Genomic DNA, 19,551 nt, shown 5'->3' with positions numbered 1-19,551 from the left:
AGCGGATGTGTTGGTGTTCTGCAAGATGTTCTTTGAAGAGCTGTGTCCTCTTGAAGTGTATGAGCGAGCCGTACAGTCTAGTGTGGATTGGGAGCCTCTTCTATAGCCTTAGTACATAGCAATTACAGACTTTTGTTTGAGGTGTCTTATGGTTGGATTTCTTTCTTATCAGTCATGGCTTTTTCAGCAGTTTTTATTTCATACACCCATTGATGTTGTGTCATTTTTTAATGGGAATGTACTTGCTTATTTGTAGTGCGATGGTGTGTATATCATACTAAAACAAAGTTGAACATGTTACTATTGTTGCCTAGTTATAGTGAAAAATTATACATTCAAGGCTAACGGTAGCGTTCTTAGCCTTCCCTTCAGTGCCAGTGTTCACTGCTTTCTTATTTTCCTACAGAACAATTCAGTGCCACTGACTTGGGAGAAACGTGTTGCGATCTCACTTGGACTCCTCCAGGCTGTTCTCCATCTGCATGAAGTTGGGGTTCTTCATGGAAACATCAAGAGGTGGGGACTGTTCCTAGTTTATTTCTTTGATGCTTTCTGTCCGATAAATTGCAGGTTTTTTCATCAAGGCCTAGTTTGTATACCGAGCACAGCCTATCTACAAAAAGCAAGAAAATTACATCCCGAGTAATCGAGCACAATCTAGAATCTACGTTTCGGCTTCCATTGCATGAACCCCTTTGGCCTGCACGCTTTGCTTTCCACCGGAGAATATACACCTGCCATATCTGCTCCATGCATATCTGGAAATGGAAAGAATGTACTCGGAGAACCCTGCCTCCTTGGTGGGGGGGGCAATTGTGCCCCAGGCCAGGTCATGCAAAACAGTATCTCTTCATACAAACCAAGCCTGGCGATTTGCATAACAACAAAGAGCATTATGGGAGCATATAAATGACCACAATTTCCAATTTGAAACATGTCTGATAATTATTCAGCAGGTATCCCTTTTGAGCTAATAATGGAAGTTGGACTCTGCTTTTTTATTAGTCAGAATACACACCCTAACAAAATAAAGTCTGCAAATTGCAAGACATATAAACCAATTTGGACAGCTGCTAAACAGTATGTGAGGCGTTGGTTGTTTCTGCATTCAGTCTCCCCTGCCAAGTCTTCTTGTTATGGTTTATTGGACCGTCACTCTCAACTCAGGGAGTTCCGCCACACCCCCCAATCAAAGTGTCGCACAGCATAGTGCTTAGTAGATACAAATTAGGTAAGGCCGCGAACCTATATAACATCATTCAGCAGATACTCTGTATCACCAGAACGCTAAGAACCAGGCCGGTGTGTGTATAGGAATAATAGTGTATATTTCTACAATGAATAATAAAGAAATCACAATAACACCAACCACCTGCTCCGTAGCACAACACAATAATCGCAAATTCAAATTACTTGCATCAATTGACTGACATGTATTTCTTAATAGACTTTCAGTTACCACAACAAACAAAGGTTGAATTGTAAGTCAAAACAGGCATCGGATTTCTTTGCATATTAGCAGATGGGAAACTTTATAAACACACAGTGATTGCTTGGTTTATCAAAAATGCTCTTTTCACCCAGCAATCTCCCTGCCCCCAGACATCAGTTATATATGACCCCAATGGTTTGAAGGCAAGTTTGGGAAATTAACTCAACCACCAGGAGGAAGTACTGAAAAGTACCACTTTGCTGCGATACTCTGCTCTGTGGACCTCTCCTGCTTTTGCATGGTTTGTTGTTATTGAAGATTTGAAGCTTAATTGATTGGCCCCACCCACCTCCTGACGTATCCAATATTTTAAGAACCCGCGCGCACCAGCACGCACCAGGAGGAAGTACTGAGAAGTACTGCTTTGCCGCTTAGCCACGCGGCAAGCAGTACCTCGGACCCTCCTGAGACCTGTCTTTCATCTCACGTTGTACAGGTTTGTCTATTTCACTTTGAAGTAGTGATCGCCTCACAGCTCCCTGCGTGCCTCCCAAGTTCTATACTCTGAAAACCAGCATGCCGCTTGACACTGTAAAGCCTAAAAATACACCCAACGCTACCTCTCATTCAATTTGGTGAGTGTCAAAGAAAGCAATTGTATTATCACCTGTGCCCCCGAAGAAAAACAAAACGCCATTTGCAGACATTCGTGGATTTTGTCACTCCGGCCCTTTCAACAAAACTGCTTCTCCTGCAACAAAAGAAAGTGATAACAATGTCAAAAATCATTAATTGTGACTCACAATCTGTACCCCTTTCATTTGGTAATGAACATCCCCCCAACACCGACTTACTAATCATTGCAGGTTACTCCCATACGCCGGATAGCGTCAGTCACAGAGATAACATGTTCGGCCATGACTATTGTGAAATGAATGATATCGTGCTAACATATCTCTCCCCAAAATCTTCAGTGGCAGTGAATGTTCCCAGCCGAACGTTCCCAGCTCGTACCATCTCTTCAACTAACCGTTCCCCGACAACGCTGTGCGTTGCCATACATTTAGATCCATGCTAGTCTACAAGACGCTGATATTATACAAAACTTATCTCAATCTCCCATTTTATTCAAACATTGCTCACATGATTCGTCTGTAATTTCAGTATCATATGTCAATCCAACTCCCCGCAGACCAGTTCCTTTACAAATACAAAAAAACAATGTAATCCAAATAAAATGTTAGAGATTACACTGTCAGCTTGTCAGCTATGTACATGACCATAGCCAGTTTGACTAAATAATTTGAGTCGCTAGATGTGAAAATCACACAGCAATCCGTACAAATTCAACAAATTGCTGATTGGATAAAACGTGAACTACGCACTAGAGAACTGGAGTACTGAAGCAACTTTCTCCAACTAGTCTGCTTACTTGCTCTGTAATGACTGCCCAGAACACACCATTACTATCTGTTCTTTCTGTATTTCAGCAAGTCATACGACCTATCAATGATAATCATACAAATTTGCTTACAGTTGGCATCATCGGCTCAAAACACAACACTGATCATGAACCAACTTCCAATGATACCATCGAAGCTCCTAGACCCTTTGACATTTTGGCCGCACAGAAAATGCGGAACAAAACCTCGAAAGACAATTACAGAAAGTTATTAACGGCGAAGCAACAGAAGAAGACCAAAAACATGAAGTATGTACGATCAGCTATTAACACAAGCTCAAAACACTTCATACAGGCTACAACTTCCTCGCAGAAACAAATCATCAATGCTAGCTTGGCCGTCGTTAAGAAGTACAAACATCTACTTAAAGACAAGAAATGAACTGCTACTCACAATGTAAATCAGTCCCTTACGCACCCTCCACTGGATGATCTCAGCCATCTCAGAACAACCAGAGGCTGACGCCATTGAAACTCCTGTACGCCAACATTCTTTAAAGGACCAAACAAACTGTAAAGAAAATGCTGCTTCGTGAATAGACCGTCCATCCACTGAACAGAGGCGTGCTGAAATTAAGAAGGCTGTGGATCTTTATTTAGCCACACAATTTAAGGAACACCACATGGTGCCTTCCAATAATAAACAGAACCATGTTGCATGCCTATTTACGAACCCTCGCATCTTGAATATTTCCTGGAAAACAATCTCAAACGGCAGAAGCAACCGTTGGAGAACGATATTGCTAACCCACCACGACCTGGCATTCAGGATCAAATGTCATCAACACTGCAAGGCACTGTTAACAACCCGCCTAACAGATCTTACAGCAGACATGAACTTCGTCCAAACTAGAAGATGCAATCACAGCTTCATTCCATAATAATGAAATGTCGTGTTGCTCCATATGCAGTGTTCTGAACATCTTCGAAAACATACCAACACTTGAAGACATCACATCAGTAGACATTGAACAAGTGGAATTCCTGAGTGAAAGCGACTTGTCGATTGTCGGATTGTGGATTCCCTCGGGTCTTGTATTAAACACAATATGGAAAGCCAAAATTGACCTTTTTTGCCCATGGCTTCATTATTGCCCAAGACCCACATATCAGTGGTGTTAAATCTTCGAAAACTGAAACTGAAGGATTACTATCAGAATGTCCCAGATGTGCTCGACAGGGTCCGCTTTCTATCAGACTATGGACTCGGCACAAGGCATAACAGCCCAAGATCACCGAAAACAAAAAATTAAGCCTTGCTAGTTGGAACACACGTGGTCACGTCCATCTCATGGACTCCACCTTTAATCATATTGATGCATTTGATATTTTAGCGTTTCAAGAGACTTGGCTGATAGATGCCCCTACATGGAACGATCCTGAAATTGCACTACTCCCAGCAAAGTCATCCCATAAAGGACAACCCAGTTCAGTCCTTCTCGTTGCAGTGAAAATAAGTGCTGACCTCTCAGTTTCACCTTGATACTCTCCGAATAATCGTCTGCAATTAGTAAAAATGTCCTGCCAGGATCGTGTAATAGCCCATCTCAATGTATACAGGAATACAGCTGATTTCCAAGAGGAGTGCTTCTTTACAGGTTTGGAAAACCTTCTAGATACCATCAGTGCCGACCCAGATATTACTAACATCATTATAATAGGAGATCTAAATCTACGCTGTTTACCATTAAAAAACCAACGAACAACAGTTCCACTATTAGGTGGAGCACCCTAATGAACGAAAGGCAGCTCAAAATGGCTAATGGATCCATACCAGGCGATCTTCCCCCACGTAGTACCTGGTACAGAGGACCAGTGGAGAATGTAATTGACTGCATCCATCTGGACAAACAACTATTTGATGCAGCCTATACATTTTAAGTTATTAAACATCATAGTGATCAAAATATTCTCACTCTTTATTGTACCTAGGACTGCAGATACCCTCATGTCCCAAAACAGTGGCATAAGGCATCACTTATCATCAACAATGCCAAAACACGCTTTCGGTGGACCAAACACAAATTACACCAGTTGAACAAAAAAATCTTGCAAAGTCAAATGGGGAATCATGAAACACCCTACACAGCCGCCTTGAATTTTTGCTGTATTGAAGGCTTCCTCCAGGACTACTACTCAAACATCACGCAGAAATATACAGCTATTTGTTCCAGAACTTCGACCGAAAAAAGCAGACCTTCGGCATCTCAAGAAACTAATCAATCAGATGCCTCTGATGGAAAGATCGATTGCTTTAAAAACAGAGAAATGCAAGTACAGAAACTTGAGTTTGTGGCAGAAAGGCCCTAACGTACCAGCAAGACGGATAACCCATGCTTGAAACAATAGCATATAAGAACACTGTTCAGACACAGACTCTACTGAAACAAGCCATTCACGTCACTCAGCTAACCACTCAAATTAATGGCGTCATAGAAACGCAGTGGCTTGAACATTTCCTGAACTTGCATGACACTTTTACTCGACATACTCCTTCTAAATGCAATCAATGGGAACTGCAAAATTCTGAAGAGGGTATAGAACGATTCATGAAGAAATGGAGTGGATCGCAAGCCCATGGACCTGACGGATTGAGCAATGCAATGCTCAAGGCTCACCCTAGCATTTGGTCCGTTATCTTAAATAACATCTTTGTAGATATCATCAGAACTTGCTCCATACCAATCCCCTGGTGTAACTCTGTGATTGTTCCTATCTTTAAGAAAGGAGTTCGGTCTTTAGCATCGAACTATATACCAATTGCGTTACTAGACGCTTGTGGTGACAGGGCGGAATAATAATAATGTACAGCGGTGGCTTTACAATACTTTTATTTATATATATTTGTTAAGAGTATGTAAATAAATAAGGGAAGTACATTGAGTATAGAGCCCCACCAACTGGCAGCCACAAATCATCAGTTGTCCTTTGAACTGCCGTTAATGCATGATAGACAGTCAGCGGCACGATTTCTTATGCCCGGTACGTATCGTACCGTACAATTATACTCCTGCAAAAGTATCACCCATCTCCTTATGCGATTTGACACGTTATCTAAACCTTTGTTCATGATGACATGAATTAGCGGTTTGTGATCTGTGCGGAATTCCACCTCTGCACCCCAAATGAAATTCCTGAACTTTTCTGCTGCCCACTTGATGGCTAACATTTCCTTTTCTATGGCAGCATAGGATTTTTCTGCACCTTTCAATAATCTGGATGCGATGGCAATCGAAAATTCCTTTCCATCAACCTCTTGTGTGACAACCGCTCCAAGACCCAAATTGCTGGCATCCGTAGTAATCACAGTTTTCTTGCTGCTCCTGAAATTCTTCAACGATGGTGCTCTGCTTAGCTCCGATTTGAACTCCTCTTCACACTCAACATTCCATTCGAACATTTTCTTTTTTAAGAGATCACGGAGTGGAATAGTATGGAGGGCAAAATCCTGTATGAATTTCGAGTAGTATTCTGCCATACCAATGAAAGTGTGTACCTCCTCCTTGGATTTGGGTCTTGGCATGTTCTTTATAGCGTCGGCTAGTTGTTTCTTTGGCCCAATGCCTTCAGTTGAAATTGTGTGTCCCAAATATTCAATTTCACGACGATTAATTTTGCATTTCTCCCTACTTAGTCATGCCCGCCTCATACAATTTCCTGCAAGCATATTGTAGTCTCCCATCATGCAATTTCTGATCGATGGCATGTACCAAAATGTCATCTTGAAAGCAGATAATGCCTTGGTCTCCTTCAAATAATTTGTGCATAATCTTTTGAAAAACTGAGGCAGCACATATTAATCCAAAAGGTAATCGTTTATGTTGGTACAATCCATCCGGTGTAATAAACGCTGTCATACATCTAGAATCCTTGTGTAATTTCACTTGATGGTAGGCTGAAGTTAAGTCGAGAGTGGAAAAATGCCTTGAAGGACCAATAGTGGACACAATTTCCTGAATATTAGGAAGTGGGTGTCTGTCAGGAACGACACACTTGTTGAGTTCCTGCATGTCCACACATATTCTTAATTTCCCAGATTTCTACCGGGATACAGCCAGGTTTCATTTTGATTTAATGCGCAAATCCGCGTAGACATCCAATCTCATTACTGAAAACGCCCTCCATCACTTTCATATTGTCTTTGGTCCTTATGTTAATTTCAGGTATCATGGTATTACTTTCAATAGTCAATACAGACTCACTGGCATCCAATTTTACTTTGATGGGTCCAACTTAACAGAGGTGTCCTCCCTGCTTTCGTGATGTATACTGTTCCATTCGCTTTTCTATTTTTAAATTTTAGTTTGCCCCAGAACCATCCTATGATATCTATTTTAACTCCACCATAAACTCTGGGCATTATGTCTGGCTCATGTAAGTATTCATGTTTATTCCTGTCCCATAATGACTGTGGTACAAGAGTGTATTTGGCACCGGAATCGATCATCATGTGCATGTTCACTCCATCAACACATACTGTGGCCTTAGGGCTCTCCATTTCTTTTTCCTTTTATTCATCTGTTATGACAAATACACATTCCTCGTCATCTCCATCACTGTGATTGTCATCACCTATCCAATTTGTGGAAGTATTCTGTACTCTACAGCATCTGGCATAATGTCCCTACCTTTGCATTTGCCACAAATATTTTTTGGAGCGGGACATTCCGGGCTATCTGCCCAATGATCTGTACCATCACATCTGAAACATCTGCCGGTGTTCCTCCTCCTTGGGCTGTTTCTTTGTCTGCATGGGCTTCCTCTCTTAGCATATGTTTTGAAAGTCCCTTTGTGCCTCTTGTCTTCATTCATTGGTGGTCTGCGAGTCCTCTCCGATCTGCCTCTCCCACTTGTTATTTCTGCCACTTGAGCTATTGATTCATTGTTCCTATTTGAATTCATCACTGTGATGTTACTTTTCGGTACATCTTGTTTGATTTCCACAGTCTGTATCCTGTTTTCCAATTCCTAAACACATTTCTCAGTCAGTATGTTCAACTTCTTTTGCCACATGTAAAACCGTGTCTAGAGGCGGGTCATCTTCTGCCCATAACCTCTCCCTTACTTTACTACTCCTGCACTCCAACATGAACTGGTCTCGCAGCCTCTCATCCAGTTGTGCATTAAAATTACATGTTCTAGCTAATTTCCTTAATTCAGTTATATACTGTTCAACACTTTCCCCCCTCTTCCTGTACTCTTTCCAAATTTATAACGTTCAAGGATGGTACTTATCTTCTTTTCGTAGTGTTTACTCATCTTTCTCACGGAGCACTCATATTCATTTAAGTCAACACTTTCATCGGGGAGTAAATCAGGCAAATCCTCAAACTTTTTCTTGGCCAGCTGGGCCAAGGCAGTGCAATAGCAATGACTTCCTTTTCTCCACACTACAATTCTGACCACAAACAACCCCTGCATAATGTTCAAATGATTTGATCCATCTTCTCCATGGGATGGCTGGTTACCCCACTTCTGACAAGAAAAACATGTGTGGGGGGACACTATTGAAAGACATGTCGGGGTTCTGATGGTCCCTGTAAGGCTAGATTGATAGATTGCAGAATGCCTTTGTGTAGAACTCACAATTTTGTGTAAAACTGTCCCAAAATACGTTATTTCTGCTCCTTGAATATTCTGTGTAAGTGCTCCTTTGTTTATTATATTGTGCTGAACTTACAATTTTTTGTGTAAAACTGTCCCAAAATATGTTATTTCTGTTCCTTGAATATTCTTTGAGTGCTCCTTTGATTATTGTATTGTGCTGTCCGTGTTGCTTTGTTTTACTGGGAACCTTGTTTATCATAAATTAAGATTGTTTTCTCAATCTCGCACTGTAGGATTGCTGGCAGTTTTAGGTGGGCCCTTCTCTTCTATTTTATTGTGGGCGTATTAGGCGTCACTATACCGTGTATTACGGTATTGCAGGCTGGCGAGGGATAAGGAAACCGGCAGCAGATTGAGGGAGGTGATGTGAGAAGTAGGTCGGGGAGAGACAGTTGGCAGAGATAAAAAGCACAGGTGGCAAGTTTATTTATTTCTTTTGACTTACTTGCGTTGGCCGCTACTACGTTCGTGAGAACGGAGCGGCAGAAATGAAGCAAGGACGAGTCTCTATATAGAGGATGGCAGTAAAACAGGTGTGAGCGGAGCAGGGACAGCAGTGTTAGAGCTGCTGCGAAGCCGCTGCAACGCTCTACGACGGCCGAACAGGAGAAGACGGTGGGGCTCAGAACTTTCCTCGTCGCCACTTGTAGTGACAGGGCGGAAGAATAATAATGTACAGCGGTGGCTTTAAAATACTTTTATTTATTTACATTTGTTAAGAGTATGTAAATAAATAAGGGAAGTACATTGGGTATAGAGCCCCACCAACTGACAGCCACAAATCATCAGTTGTCCTTTGAACTGCTGTTCTCATTCTCTCACGCACTGTGACACGTCTCCTAATTCCAGGGGCTGACATATGCGCCAGCTGAGTCTCATGGTGAGGTCTCGTGAACATAACTAGGATTATGTACATACTACAACGCTCCTGGGAAAATTTTTGCCGGGTTCATACTTTGCGATTTCAACAAGTGGATGTAACACAGCAAAAACGTGACCCAAATCAGACAGGATGTGTGGCAGGTATGGGAACAGCAATTCATTTGATGGCTCTTAATGCCTTCAAAAATCAAGCACATGTGACAAAACAGCCTCTTTACTTGGCATTTATCGATTTTCATGCTTCCTTTGACTCCGTTTCCAGGCCTCTCCTTATAAACAAATTGCATGTAGGAGGTTGTCCGCCCACCCTGACCGATATCATAGATGCATTGCATTCAAACACTTCCATCCAGATTAGACTCATCATTGAGGGCCTACTCTCTGCTTCCATTCCAACTTTTAGAGGGCTGAAGCAAAGTTGTATCCTTGCTTCAGCTCTCTTCAACTTTTTCATATCTGATATGCCGAAATCATTTGAAAACATCACTGCTGATGCTCCCCAAATGGGCTCCAGACACGTGCCGGCATTGCTATATGCTGATGATTTGGTCTTGCTCTCTAAGACATCAATGGGCCTACAGAGTAAATCTGCAGAAAACTAAAATTATGCTTTGCAATGGCAGACGCCCCACTCGAAACAAGCCCAAGTGGACCTTGCAAAATACTGTTATATAAGTAGTCGATCAATACACATACCTCGGCATGATCATTGATAACCAGCAACACACCAAGATTTCACTTACAAGCTCTAGAAAGAAAATTAACAGCGATATCACAAACCAAAATTATACTTTCCAGATATGGATAATTTTCTCATCGCACCTAGCGGCGATCTACTACAATCAGAAAGTCACTCCCATACTACTGTATGGTATGGAAATAATAGAAATATTAACTGAGGCATTCTTACATAAAATGGAAGGAAAATATTGGAGACACATTTTAAAACTACCCCAGTGCTTGCCAGCCGCATGGCTTAGGTACGAACTGGGACTGATCTCTTTAAATGGCTTGTACCGATGGCACCTTTGTGCCGTGTTCAGAAAATGCCTCCTGGTTGCAAATGTAGATATTTTACTCAAGACATTATCAAATTACATATTCTTTTCTGAACATGCCTTTATAAATCGATGGAAAATTGCTATTTTTTAGATATTGGCCCAGGCTGACATAACCATAGACCTACTTACCTTGGATTCCAGTAGAGCCAAAATGAAACTATACTTAGCCGATTGGATTGAGACCAGGAGAGAGTGCCTACAGTACAAGGACTTTAGAGAAAATCCCTTTGGTAAGAAAAAATGTTGTGTTGTAGACTCATATTTGCTTACCCATCCGTCACCAATGTACAGGTCAGCAATATTATGCTTGTGATTCAATTTATGGCCTACAAGAGAACTTTTGGCCAAACGCCAAATGATTAGCAAAGAGATGAACATATGTCGCTTTTATAATGACAATACACAACAAGAAACTTTGCGACACATAATTAGGTAGTGTCCCGCACTATACTCAAATAGAGAAAAGTACTTTACAAAAATGTTTTACTGTCTCAGAGTGATTGATGTAGACACACTCTGGCAACTCATTCTCTCCACCCCATGCACTAACATCAGGATTGCAACAGTTTGCCTTTTTAATTAATTATTATTGGATTAACTGCTTTGAACTTTTCTTTGTTTACATCGATTTGTCTTTTTTGATTTTGGCCGGTGGACTTTAAACTTCATGTATGATTAATAGATTGATATTCTAGCATAGGAAATATAACATTCAACTGAATGAAGCCTCTGGCATAACTGACGTCATCTAAGTCATTTTTTAAATGTAATTCCTATAGCTTCTGCCTATCTGCAAATAGCCAGTCATATGTTTTGACTATTTCCATATTGTCATAATTGACCCACAGACACCTGCTTGAATGTAGAGAGAATTGTATCCAATTGAATGATGTTAGTTTACACAACTATTATTCCTCAAATCATTGTTTGATTACAATTTCAGAATGATGTTATTTTTTCTTTTACAATTGTATATAATTGTTTTTATTCAAACTCCTGTTCTATGCTGACTTATAATCATTTAATATTCCAATAGAAAACAAATCATTTGAACATTTCATATTTTATGATTATGTATTATTTTTTCTTCAAAATCGTTTAACTTGTATAATAATTCTTTTATTGTTGCATCACTATTTCAATGTGATTTCTTTTTCTCTTTTAAAAAATGCTAACTGTGAATTTATGTCAATTTGAAATTTTGTAACTGAATATTGAAAAGTAGATATTTTCAGCTATATCAATAAATAAAAAAATGAACTCAATGGGAACATCGTTAGGGGAACACACATTCAAATGAAATGCCAGGCTTTGGAATAAATGGAAAACTTTGTTTTGCTACACACATTCAAATGAAATGCAGGACTTTGGGATTCTTGTTTGGAATGAAAGGTAACATTTGTTTTGCACACACTAATTTCACTTGAAAGGCAGAGTTTTAGGGATTCTTATTTTGGGATGAAGGACACCCATCTTCTATGAGGAAGTCGGTTTACAGAAAAACAGGGTCATCCAATTTGTTTATTCACTATAATGGCTGTAACACATTGGGCATGACATTTGTTAGTTTCAAATAAAAATCGTCATCTTGTGATCTTTTCTATATGGGAATTAATTGAAGTAACTTTAAGTAAATGTGAAAAGGGTCTGCACAGTTTCACCCCCTCACCCACAATTAATTGGAAAGGGTTAAGAAAGGTAGTTCCCAAGACAATGGATAGCTTTGGGGATATATCTGTATAGGAGATCTCTGTTCTCAGCTCAGGAGGTCAGCCAGAGTTCAAACCCTCTTTTGGGAATAGGTAGGCAGCTCACACCTCTGGTCTCTATTTACAGCAGGTCTCTCTCAGGCAGGGCTCCCAGCTTCCAGGCAGAAGTACAAAGCAAGTGTCCCAGGGTCTCCGGTCTATCTGCTCTCCTGGGTGTTAGCCTTCCTTTTTGTCAACACTCTGTTGTTGTCAGTCTTAGCGTATCTGCCTGCTCTCTTCTTTTTGTCTTTCTGTCCCTCTTTAGATTGAAAACTGATATTATGTAGTGCTGATGACACTTGCATATTATGAATATTTTCACGCTACGGATTGAGCAACGCTCTTCCTCCCTGGGTCTGGATTATGGACAATAAGGGGAGGAGAAAAATGCATCATTTCAAATATGACACATTTTTACATTTTTGGTTTCCTCAGAATGTCACTACATGGCAACTATCTGTATTTTTCTGATTTTTCTGATAACTGCATAAACATACATATTTTTGAATTCCACATTTTCTGGTGAATCGGGGAATACTAATTTTATTGCGGCACAACCTTCCTGGTTTATTCCTGAGCTGAAATAGATATATCAAACTTCACAAAACACACACTAATCTTTCTTTATATCAGCTCAGCAACTTGCAAGTTCCTCTGAATTGTGAGAAGGCCAGGATCATGGTTTTCTTCCAAACTCAAATTCTATACATCACATAATATTCACAGATACATAGAACTGACAGGCTTCTTATGGCCTTCGAAATGAGTCCAGAATGAACTAGTCACAATGCAGTTATCCTGTTATGAAACCCTGTCCCATGTTATTTCAATGGCAATGCATTCATATTGTCATGATGCCTACCTCCAAGGAGCCAGGTCCGACCCAGCAACCCCAGAGGCAGGCATCATTCCCCCCAGGGAAGTGCCAGCGGGCCCAAGCTGGGGCCCTTTGGACACAGTCCTGGCGCCTTAGGCGCCAGGCTCATGTTGGAACCCTGTCCTGGCGCCTTAGGCGCCAGGCTCATAAAGCTAGACATGTGTTCAAGTGTTTTAATGTGCACTTACCTGATGCAGACCATGCTGCTACATCCAGGCCCTCTTGAGGCCTGAATGGAACTACTTTACCTTTGGGACTACTTTCCACCTGGGTGTGGTCGGGGAAGGATACATAACTGATCGGTGGAAGGGTACATGCCTGGAACTTCTTCCAAAGCTATTTAAACCACGCCCGATCAGCAATTCACGCTTCGCGTTGCTCTGCTCCTCGCAGCTGGACGCTCACCGTGTCAGCTCCTGCATCTGGACTTCAGCCACGCCTGTCAGCATCCTGGGTCGCCTGCAAAAGGAGATAAGAAGGAATTGGAGAGAAAGAAGACCTTACCTGCTAAAGCTGCATCACGGGGACATCACACCGACGATCCTGAAAGGGAAGACTTCATTTTAAAAGCATTTTGTTTCGAATGCTGCAGCGCTGCATTTCACTCACCTTTCCTGGGCGCCTCCATCTTCAGCAGCGATCATCCGGATCCGAACCCACTTCCCAGAGCCTAGAGAGAAAAGACAAGAAAACAAGGTGAGAGAAGGAAGGGAAAAAGGAAAAGCTCAGTTTCCTTCTAAGACTTACCTGTTGGATCATTCCCATTTCATTTCGGGTCCTGCCGCTTCCAGGCATTCCGGACCCCGTGTCATGATCTCTGCTTCCAAAAGATCAGCACTTGCCCGACTCCCTTGGAAGCAGACCCATAACCCCGGTTCCGAGTGCCAGCCAGTCCCAATTGGGACCTTTTGGACCCTGTCCTGGCGCCAGTGGCACCAGGCTCATAAAGATGCCCAGTCCCAGCGCTGGAAGCGCCGGGCTCATAATGCTTGGGTGGACTTACCTGCAGCAGACCATGCTGCTTACTTACCTGCCAGTTGAACCCCAGATCCTCTTCTGTTTGGGACTACTTTTCCTGTTGGGTGGGGCAGGAGCCACTCCCTAGGTTCAGAACACTGGAACTCTTCTGGAAAGCAGGAACTCTTTTCTTACCTAGGCGTGGCTGTGGAAGGAGACACCTAAGCACTACAGGAGGCTATTTAAACCACACCCGATGGATGAATCTTGCTTTGTGTTATTCTGCATTCTCTGCAGCAGAACGCTCATCGTGTCTTCTGCTTCTGATCCTGGGCCTAAGGAAACAAAGGCTTACCATCCTGGAATCCAGTCTTCAGCAGCACCTGTAAAGACAAAGAAAGAACAGGTTAGCACTACGGTCTTCAGTGGCAGCGCATCTCTTACCTGGTCCATCGGCTGTCACCAACGCCTCGCGCTGCATTCCGGCATCTGAAAGACAAAGGCTTACCTACTCTTCGCATGTTCCGGAGGTCTTCGCACTGCATTCCGGCATCTGAAAGACAAAAGCTTACCAGCTCTTCGCACGCTCCGGAGGCCTTCGGCGCTGCATCCCGCATCTGAAAGACAAAAGAAGGTGCGTTTAAAGACATTGGGCAACTTTATTACTCACGTGCCATTACTCCTTCCCACGCCGAATCCAGTGGGTATTCCAGCACCCTTCAGCTTCTCTAAAGCTCCGAACTTGTACCTGCAAGATAAAAGGGACAGTTAGTGCGCATCGTGAAGCAGGCTACAAGCGCTTACCTACGTGCTTCCAGGCGCTTCTATTCCTCACGCGGGTTCGATCCTCAACTCTCATCAGCCCGCCATCCGCCATCGCCGGAACTCTGCAAAACAAGAGATATCATTACAAAAGACTTTTAAGACATTTGAAGCGCCCAGAACTTACCGTTCGTGCAGTTAACGACGGACAGCAGTCCTCTGAGGGCAAGAGGCCTGCACCCTTATCCAGTGAAGGAACTGGTTACGGCACCCTGCCCCGAGGCAGATGGAGAGCTCGGCGTTCACTTACCTAAGGTGAGGGCGTTAACCTTTGGGGTTCTACAGGAGAAGAGAAAGGGAAGAGGAGAGAGGCACCCAATAACCCCAGTTCATTAATCCCATATTTTCTATCTGCAGACATCTTACTCTTCGAGTCAGACATACAGTGCACAGAGGTCCAGCCCAAAGAGCCAACCGTGTGTTACACATCACCTTTGAAGATACGGCATTCACCCAGTCAAGACCGGCGCCTCTGCGGGAATCAGGTGAGCGTTACACCCCGGCCCAATGGGGAAAAAAGACAAAGACATTAAATGAGCGAATGCAAAGACATTACCTGAACGCTCATCCAGAACTTACACTTCGGGTCGGCGCCATATCTCCGGCATTCCGAACCCCGGCCCCTAAGGGGAAAAAGACATAAGCATTAGCGCTTGCTGGATAAAACAATGAACATTATTATTAAGCTTGAACTTTTGAACTTGCAACAGAACTCTTACAGCGCCTCACCTGAATAGTCAAGCTTATATTGAACTCCCATCAAACCTCAATCCAGTGAAGTAACTGCATCAGAAGCAGGATGGAGAGCTCATCCTTCCAAACCCTAAGGTGAGACTTCACGGGGAATCATGGAAGGGTATCGAGGAGGGTTGGAAGGGAGTGGGAGGCTTGCGCATTATTCCGTCAGTAGGTAATACTCCCTTTTCACGCACAGGGGAATATTCCTGCGAGCCAGAAAAGCCAGAGTAGAGGGGCCCTTCCTGTCCATCATCAGAGTCCTGCGCTTCACCATTGAAGAAGCATCAGCACTCGAAGCCAGACCTGCGCCTCCGTGGGAATCAGGTGAGCGTGATACATATGCAAAGTTTTAGTTTCATATTCCAAGCAAATCAACTTAGTTATGTTTTCTTCAAACATGTGACCTGAACATCTACTTATCAGTAGTGTCTGTTTCTACACAGTGTTTGAAGATCCATCAGTGGCTCGGAGAGGCAATTTACTGGGGTCAAGACGGCCTTGGAAGGTCATTTCTGTTGGCTGCCTTATCTGAACCTTTCACAATTTTGATCTAACTCTTTGTATTTCTTTGTATTTTAATCTGAAACCAGACCTGTTTTTTTTTTTGGTGGGCCCAGCCCAAATGTATTGAGGTCAAAGTTTCAGAGGCACAGACCTTTCAGTTCAGTGGGGGAAACGAGATGCATCCATAAATCCGAAAGGATAGCATTTTAAATCGACACAATGTTTTTAACTTGTAACATTTTGTATTGCATCTGAGCCTGCTGTCCATGAATAAAGTCTTTCTTTAATACAATAGTTGAAAAGATATGAGTCTCACTTTGAGTATTATTCACACATAGGCCACAGTTAACATAGGAAACCAGTGTTCACTTCTACAACGAGTAGGCCGCTCCTTTTAAATTATGTTGTTTTGTAAGTTGAAAAGTAAGGGTTTTTATTCATGACAAAGGTAAAGTGCTTGACTTCACTTTAGATTTCTGGATCAAAGTCTTTTGCTGTATTGAAGTCAAGGTAACATGCTGCTAGCTGTCTCTTTAAGTTAAATTGTAGCTTTTCATATTTTATGAAAACACATTTTCAGCCATGCATGTCTTTTGCAATGCATTGGGCACATCAAGCAGTTTTAAGTACTCAGGCACATTTTCCTTCACTTGAGCACTTATCCGTTTTGGTAAAGTTGAAAGAGGCCCATTTTTGTTCAATCACGTGGCCTTATGTTGGAAAACAATGTTTTGAACTGGCCTGCATATTCCAATAGTTCTCAACATCAGCAAACTTCAATCTCACAATATGGCCTTGCATGGCCTCTCAGTCTCTGTCACTCGGGGACTGAATTTGAACCCCACATATCCCTCCAACCTCCCCCGCCCCCGGCCCAGTCTCTTTAACTTGGGTCACTTGTAGGAAAGAGCAAGGAAGAGTAGGGTTTTTGTTTTCTTTTTGCTTTTTATTTATGGCTTTCCTCGTTGGAGCATGTCTGCTCCTTTTCCCATCCTGAGGGAGTGGGCGCTCTGGTCTGCCCTCCCCTCTTTTTGGATTTAGGGGTTTGGTTCTGGAACCCCTCCCTTTTTGGAATCTCCTACCTCCAGGCTGTGAAGGTAAACAAGTTATTGCATCCATAGAGAGGAGTAAAAGAGAGGTAAAGTATATTATACAGTACTTCCTTCCCCGGTAATAGGCATACAATTTGTAAACAAAACCCCATCACACCTTGACATTGATTTTCATTCTCATCAACATTTCTACAAACATTATATTTCTCAAATTTGTATGTATTCTTCATGAGTATGAATTATTTTACTCCCTGTATATATGTAATATTCTCCATCCCGGTTTCCTTTCTTTCTTCAGAAGGTTCATGGGCTCTACCCTCACTGGGCTCCTCAATCGGTTGTAAAGCCTGTCTAGGGTGACAGCTCTTCAACTAATTGATATGGACCCATTTCTCTTCTGTATGTTTTTCTTTAGGGATGCAGTTCTTATAGGCAACCAGGGCCATTTTTATCAATGATTTCAAAAGCACTGTGCCAAGAGGGAAGAAACTACCGCTCTGTGGTCTGGTTCCTTAGAAAACTGTAAATGTAGACCCTGTCAACTACTTCATACTTCTTCTTGGTGGTCTTTCGGTCATAGTAGGTTTTCGTTAATTTCGCTGACTTTTCTAAATCGCTCTGAGCATAAGCAAAAGTATGCTGAAGGTGTTTCCTTAAATTTTCAATGTACTCATGGGTAGTGGACGCGTTCATCAGTGTCTGCTCTTGAGTTCTGTAGAGCAGATGTTAAGTTAGCACCATCTTTCGTCCAGTCATGAGCTCAAAGGGAGCCATTTTTGTTGCAGAAGACGGTGTAGAACTAATGGCCATCAGGACAATCGGTAATCGATGTCCCAACTAGGTCCAGAGTCCACCACAAACTCCTTCAAGATGTCCATGATTGTCTTATTGCACCACTCTATTCCCCCTGCTCGAGGCTCGGCGGTAGGCAATGTGGAGTTTTCTTTTTTCCCTAGAATCTCCCACATCTTGGTTGTCACCTTGCTGGTAAAATGACTTCCTCAGTACGGCTCAATCCTTTGGGGAGGCCGAAACAAGAGAAGATGTGGTTTATCATTAGTGCAGCAGCTGTCTCTGCCTTACAATATGGGGCCGGAAGACATTATACCAACTTGGTAAACAAACATGTTACCATCGTTTCCTCTAGATGAGCAAATCACTGGCACGATGAAATCGACTTGCAAATCTGATCAACACAGTGTCATTCACCTTTTCTGTAGGGAGCTCTGTGTGTGAGAGAACTTGGCTGAAAATGAGCACACACAAGACACCCCTTCAAGTAGATGTTGAGATCCTGACCCATGTGCGGTCAGTATGCGACCTTGTGCAAAATTTCTGTCTACCCCCCAACCCCCTTTTCCCAGCAACAAATGTCCCTTATGTCCATAAAGTTCCAGCAAAGGATGGTACCCCTTTTTGTCATTTGGGGGTTACAAGGGTACGCCTGTCCGTGAATTTGAGAACCCCCCCGCACCTCCTGGGTTCATCTTGTTCCATCAAGCTCCCAGCAGAGCCTTGACCATGCTGATCTCCCCCGGTGGAGGCTGATTCCTCCCCCCCATCTCCGAACCACTTCCTTCCCCCTGCCCCTCTCACTGCCCGTATTTCTCAAAGAATGGGAGCCACATGCCCTCAATGTCGGACCTGGATTTGTCCAGGAGGTGAGTGAGAAATTCCATATCATAAATGGCTCGGGTCTTTAAGACCCATTCCTTTTCCACCGGCATTCTTGGGCTTTTCCATAGTTGGGCCAGACAGCATCTTGCCGCGACCATCATGATCTGGAACATGTGCCCCTGATCTGATAACGGTTCCTCCTCTATACCTACTCCAAAGAGGAGAAGCCATGGTGAAAACTCCCTATGAATCCCATCCACCCCTTTTATCCATGATAAAACCTCCCTCCAGTATGTCTGGGCCATTGAGCAACCCCACCACATGTGGATATAATCCCCTCTTTCCCTGTGACACTTCCAGCGGTGTGGGTCATAACCCTCTTTCATTCGGGCGATCCTTGCTGGGGGGAGGTAGTGCCATCTGTGCAATAGCTTGAGGGCCTGGTGTCTGTATTGGAGCGATGTCGTGGAGCCATTGGCCATCACGCACATCCGTGTCTGCAGGGCATCTTCAATGTCTCTACCCAGATCTTGTCTCCACTTATTTCTGGGTGGGAGGGGGTCCCTGGGATTCGCCAACAGGATCCTCCTGTACAGTCCCGCTATGAGCCCCTTGGATCCCCTCTGTATAATTAGATAGCTTTCGAAGCTAGTCAGTTCCCTTCTTGGGTTTACACTCCACTGACCCTGCATCAGGACCCCTTTCAGTTGTAGGAAGCGAAAAGGGGACAGTTTAGGAGGTCCCAGGGCCTCCTCCACAATCCCCAAGGAGACGAAAGTATCCCCCTCCCAA

At 43.0% G+C, this 19,551-nt stretch overlaps 1 protein-coding gene across 1 annotated transcript in view; it reads left to right on the top strand.

The window, feature by feature from the left end:
* Nucleotides 1-19,551, top strand: part of IRAK2 (interleukin 1 receptor associated kinase 2) — a 1,381,573-nt gene that overhangs the window by 1,044,842 nt on the left and 317,180 nt on the right. Inside the window, exon 8 of the mRNA XM_069643462.1 lies at nt 407-516. Within this exon, the coding sequence (XP_069499563.1) occupies nt 407-516 (110 nt within the window). The remainder of the gene's footprint in view (nt 1-406; nt 517-19,551) is intronic.

Source organism: Ambystoma mexicanum, chromosome 2p (genome assembly GCF_040938575.1).
Source record: "Ambystoma mexicanum isolate Mex_15411 chromosome 2p, UKY_AmexF1_1, whole genome shotgun sequence".
In the NCBI taxonomy this organism is placed as follows: domain Eukaryota; kingdom Metazoa; phylum Chordata; class Amphibia; order Caudata; family Ambystomatidae; genus Ambystoma; species Ambystoma mexicanum.
Note: the sequence above shows the minus strand (reverse complement) of the source record. Positions and strands in the feature narration are given on the sequence as shown.